We start from the raw sequence: 5058 nt of genomic DNA, 5'->3' as shown, positions 1-5058 counted from the left end.
AAAGTTTTCAGGCCAATTCCCATGGAAGGTTGAAGCCAACCCATTTTCTCTCTATTTCCCTTCCAAATGAAGTTGGATATTATACTAAACAGGGCCCTAGTGGGGAAATGCCCCACAAATGGGAACGAAAGGAGAAGGTCCCAGGGCTTTTCCAAGGTTTTTTTCCAGGTGGTCTAGCTTCAATTGACTAGTGAATTCAACCATAAAATTAGTTAAGTCCTCACAAAAAAACCCTTCTGATAATCAATAATTAATTACATAATTCACTATTATCTCCCCAGTCTGATAAAATATAAAATATAAATAAGAAATAAAATGAATAGATTTTCATTTCGGTTTTATCCTTTATTAACATGAAGAAAAAGAACAGTTGACATTATTGTTGTTTTAAAGGATTAATCATCTTTGTACAAGATTTTTTAAAAAAATGAACATATATATAAACAACTTTATTGTGTTTATTAAATGAATATGTGAATTATACCTTATTAAATATGTATATGGTGTGTTGTTTAGTACCTGAATGCATATCTACTTGGAACCTAGACAAAATGAATTGACTCTTTATATTTTAACATTATGCATGATGTATATATACATGCATATACTGAATACTAAACATCTAAAATGGGATAATTGTAATGATCTTTTGACTGGGAAATATTAATGTACCAGTTAATGCCTATTTTATGAATTAGTTGATGATGAATCAGCCAGAAATATAGTTTTATAAATAATCACCATTTTTGTTGTGATATAATTATTATTATATGAAGTAAAAAAGTAAAAAAAAAAAAGAAATAGACACTCATAAATTTGTTGTTTCTTATTCCTATACAGGATCTTTTCGTGAATGTTCCTGTCTGTATGTATTTGGATAAAATGATAAAGAAAAGATTAATTAAAAAGTAGGTTGAAGAATAAAAAGAAGAAAAAAAAAAGAAATTTCGAATTGATCGGTTACAGACATGAAGTGTAGTCTTGGAGAAAATATTATTTATATATATAACTACAATAACAAAACAGATGATAAAGATGACGATAGCAACAATAACCACCTGGATTGTAATGATGGTTATTGCCATAACTTTTTGATAACAATTTTGATTAGTATACAGTAGCACATTAACTTAAACGTGAAAACAGTTTAGAACAGAACTAATGAACAGTGCATAAATATATGTACACATACATGTAAATTTGACTGACGTAGGTGAATAGTTTTCCATGTACAAGGAGTAAAGTGATAATAGTGAGGAAACCATTAACATTTATTATCTTGTATGTAATTGATTTGTAATATAGATATTTGACGGTAGAATAGATTATTATTAAGTGGAAAATACTAGCTGTCTACGGTAAATCTTTTCAATTACTATTTTAGATATCATTTATATGAATGGAATAAACCGTTATTAAACAGGGATAAACAATGAAAATCGATTATTTCGAATCTTATTTGTACTTTTTGACGAACAAATAATGAGTGCTGCTGCCAAATAATTTCCGTTATAGATCAATACATAGTGATATTCAGTCAACTTGTAATATGTCTTAAAATATAGGGGATTCATTCTGATCTGGCCTTATATAGAGGTGTGAAAATGACTTTTAAAAGGTATCCAGCTATAGAATATAACATTTCAAGTATTGAATTTTAACTTCAATATGCTTAGAGTTTGAATTTAGCATAATTTCTCGTCTAATGGGATATGAAAATGAGATATAAATATCCATATATACATCATTCATTATCTGACTTAAGTCTACGAAATGAAAGTTTGAAACTGGGAATAACTCATTAGTTTATCACAGAAAATCAGACCATAGCTTTTGGTATCCATGTAGTAACTCGGATTCTTTAACCGATTTTAATTACATTTTGTTTAAGTGATATTTACGGCTTCCGAAAAGCAATTCAATTAATGTCGAAAACTTATTTTGAAAGTGAATAATATTATGTCAGTGGTGTGGCCTTCTAAGAAAACTACCTGCTTAGGTTTGTGCGCTCGGGGAGTATTTTAGCTCCTAAACAAATCGAATGATTTGTGTGGCACATATATATTTGATGCTTCCCTGTACCAATGTTGATGTGTTTAAATAATAAATAAATAAACGTCGGCTTATTCCATTCAAAAAGTGATATGAAATTAATTATTCAAAGGCTTAAAATAAGCATATTGATTGGTAGATTAGTGAAAGAACACAATACTATTTATGACATTTAAAGTGATACTGAAAATTCTTTTAATTTCGAAATTTTACGTTTAATCACAGATTCCAATTTAAGCTTTACTAAATTGTTACATCTTCATATAAAAGATAACAAAAATCGATCTATTCTTATTTATCACTTAATAAATACCCAATAGCTTTGACTAGGTGCCCTGACACCTCAATTATTTATTACATCATACCTTGTTGACCATTCAGCATAGATACACGGTATTTGGCTTGGTAAATTACACCTGTTTGACGATTGGTTGCTTCACATGTATAATTGCTCAATTCACTCGGATCTTCAATCTTTAATACAATTGTTTGTGATAATATAATGTTTTTTTGTTTTTTAATGGATTACAATAGATTGTCATGACAACAAATGTCAATAAATGTATGGTATAGTGATTGAGTGAATGATAATGATGATGGATACAGTATTAACAGTTAAGATGAATGAAATGAAATAAGATGATCACCGAATACATGATGACAATAATGATGATTGATGTAGGGAAAAAAACCAAAAACAAATTGGTTAAATATTTTGGTTAGTAAAATTGACTAATTTAGTTATTATAGAAATACAGTATATAATAGCTGAATATGTGATGATTATAACAATGAAGCAAGCAATATCATTTCATAATAATGTTAATCATGCACACTAATTTATGCAAGACACAGATTTTAGTAGTATGTTAAATTAACGTATGGTCAAACAAAAAAAATGATGCTACGTATATTGTTAGCTAAACCGTTAGGTTTCTTGTAAGATATCATTGTTGTTTTATCGATGTAAAATACGTCACCTTGCTTGTAGTAAAGTGTATATGATCTGAATAACCTGACAAAAGGATGTCAACTGATTGACTATTCTTAAAAATAATCTGTCAGTGATCTCAGTGTATAGAAACTGATAGAGCACTAATTTACAGTTGATTGACTACTAAGTAGTGATCAGTGTTATGTATGACCAGTCCTCTAGTAGTAATTGAATTATATTTGATGAAGTTACATTGAGGCAATTATGAAAAGTGGCTTGATATTTGTGTTACTATACGTCAGGGTAATATGAAATGGAGACTTGAATAGCTCTATCGTCAAATCTGAAACTATGAAGCTGACTAATGCAGATGTGAACATCACAGGATACATCAACTAACTATTCCCAGTATAATATATAAACAATTGAATCAGTTTATTTCTAAATGAGATTTTCACGATAGAAACCTAATCATTACGTTATCTCCATTCTATTTTTTTTTAAAAAGAACAAATAATATTGGTCATGGACAAAATTCGCGCCATGTTTTTCATTTAAACTTTAGTTAACTTAAAAGTGACATTTTATGTAACTATTGATCTTTTCTGAAAGAAAAAGTAAACTTAAATGTATAAAACAATAATTGATTTATTGTTGCCTGTTCAACTTTCGATTTGTTTCTTTAGTTGATTAGTAAATTAAAAATTTATGTTATACAATATGAAGTTTTGGTTAATTTTAAAGTTAGCCAAACTTTTCTTAAAATATTTATTAATTGTTGCCAGGTTAATCTGTATCAAAAGTTTGAATCATCTTTACTCTAACTGGTTGGAGACTCTGAGTGACATGGCTCAAAATCGATCACAATGGCGTAGGTGTATACACTCTTTATCCTCCCTTAAACCTTGAGATTAAAATTGCTTCATAATTTTCTTCCTTCCTATACTATATCCTTATATACAACCTATCCTTTATATACTACCACCAACAAATTAACTACTTCTATGAATCCGGTGTTCATCTTGATGTGCTAACGAGGTATGGCAACTTGGACCGATGCATAAATGTGCCTGGTCCTACATTGTAGCTGACTGACTGCAACTGAAAAAAAAGAAACTGTGTTTTAAATTTGTTTTAATTAAATATATACATAAAGAAATTTTTTAAAAAGAAAAACAACAGCAACTGAAATATGATAGATATAACCCACCAGTAAATATAATGTATCACCATTGGTTACAATACGACCATTTTGATCAATCCAACGAAAATCAAATAATTCATTTATTTCAGGATCATTTTCAAATAAACATTGTCTCATTATAGTTCCTTGACGAAAATCTTCATTTGGTAATGGTTTGATAGTTAAATTTAATGTTTTATATTCATCATCAGTACTTAGATCACCTGATGATGCTGTATAATTAATAAAACATATTCTAGTATGAAGAATAATTGTTTTATTATTATTATTATAAAATGATCACTTCATGATAAATTAATAATGATTATGAGGATAAATGAAAGAAGGAATTTCATGCAATCTACATGCAGTTAGTAAGATCACAAATGATACATATATGTATAGGGATGATTATTATTGTACTTTTTTTGGTTGTTGCCTGAAAACATTCACGTGATTAAAGTAAAGTTTCGTTTTGTTTTTCTAAGCAAACGTTGAAAACTAATCGTGATATATTGATGGATAACCAAAACATTCATATAATGTTAGTTCATATTCAAAATAACAAGAAAGTTATTCAGTTTCAAACATTTTATTAAGTTAATGTTAGTATCATATTCGTAGTTACTATGCTCATATAGTCTACGAGGTTTTGTTATCTATTTTTTTATTTGGAAACATGATTATATGTATATCTTATTGACTGAATATTAGATTTTAATATATACTTGAAATCATGAGTCATTTGAAGCTAGACCACCAAGGAGAACCTGGAGTCACTGGACGGCCGTTTCGTCCTATTGTGGGACTCCCCAGCAGTGCGCATCTATGATCCCGCCTATCGGTCAAGTGATCTGGCGCGAGACTGGTAGGTCCTGGGTTCGAATCT

General features: G+C 29.0%; 1 protein-coding gene across 1 annotated transcript in view; it reads right to left on the bottom strand.

The window, feature by feature from the left end:
* The window catches only part of Smp_020550 (low-density lipoprotein receptor (ldl)), a gene marked incomplete at its 5' end in the record, with an annotated part of 30253 nt that extends 25946 nt beyond the window's left edge, over positions 1–4307 (bottom strand). Inside the window, 2 exons of the mRNA XM_018797031.1 lie at positions 2418–2526; positions 4197–4307. Coding sequence (XP_018646828.1) covers positions 2418–2526; positions 4197–4307 — 220 coding nt within the window. The remainder of the gene's footprint in view (positions 1–2417; positions 2527–4196) is intronic.
* Positions 4308–5058: the final 751 nt, after the last annotated feature.

Source organism: Schistosoma mansoni (genome assembly GCF_000237925.1).
Source record: "Schistosoma mansoni, WGS project CABG00000000 data, supercontig 0169, strain Puerto Rico, whole genome shotgun sequence".
NCBI classification, from domain to species: domain Eukaryota; kingdom Metazoa; phylum Platyhelminthes; class Trematoda; order Strigeidida; family Schistosomatidae; genus Schistosoma; species Schistosoma mansoni.
The sequence above is the reverse complement of the archived record's forward strand: the minus strand, read 5'-3'. Positions and strand labels throughout refer to the sequence as shown.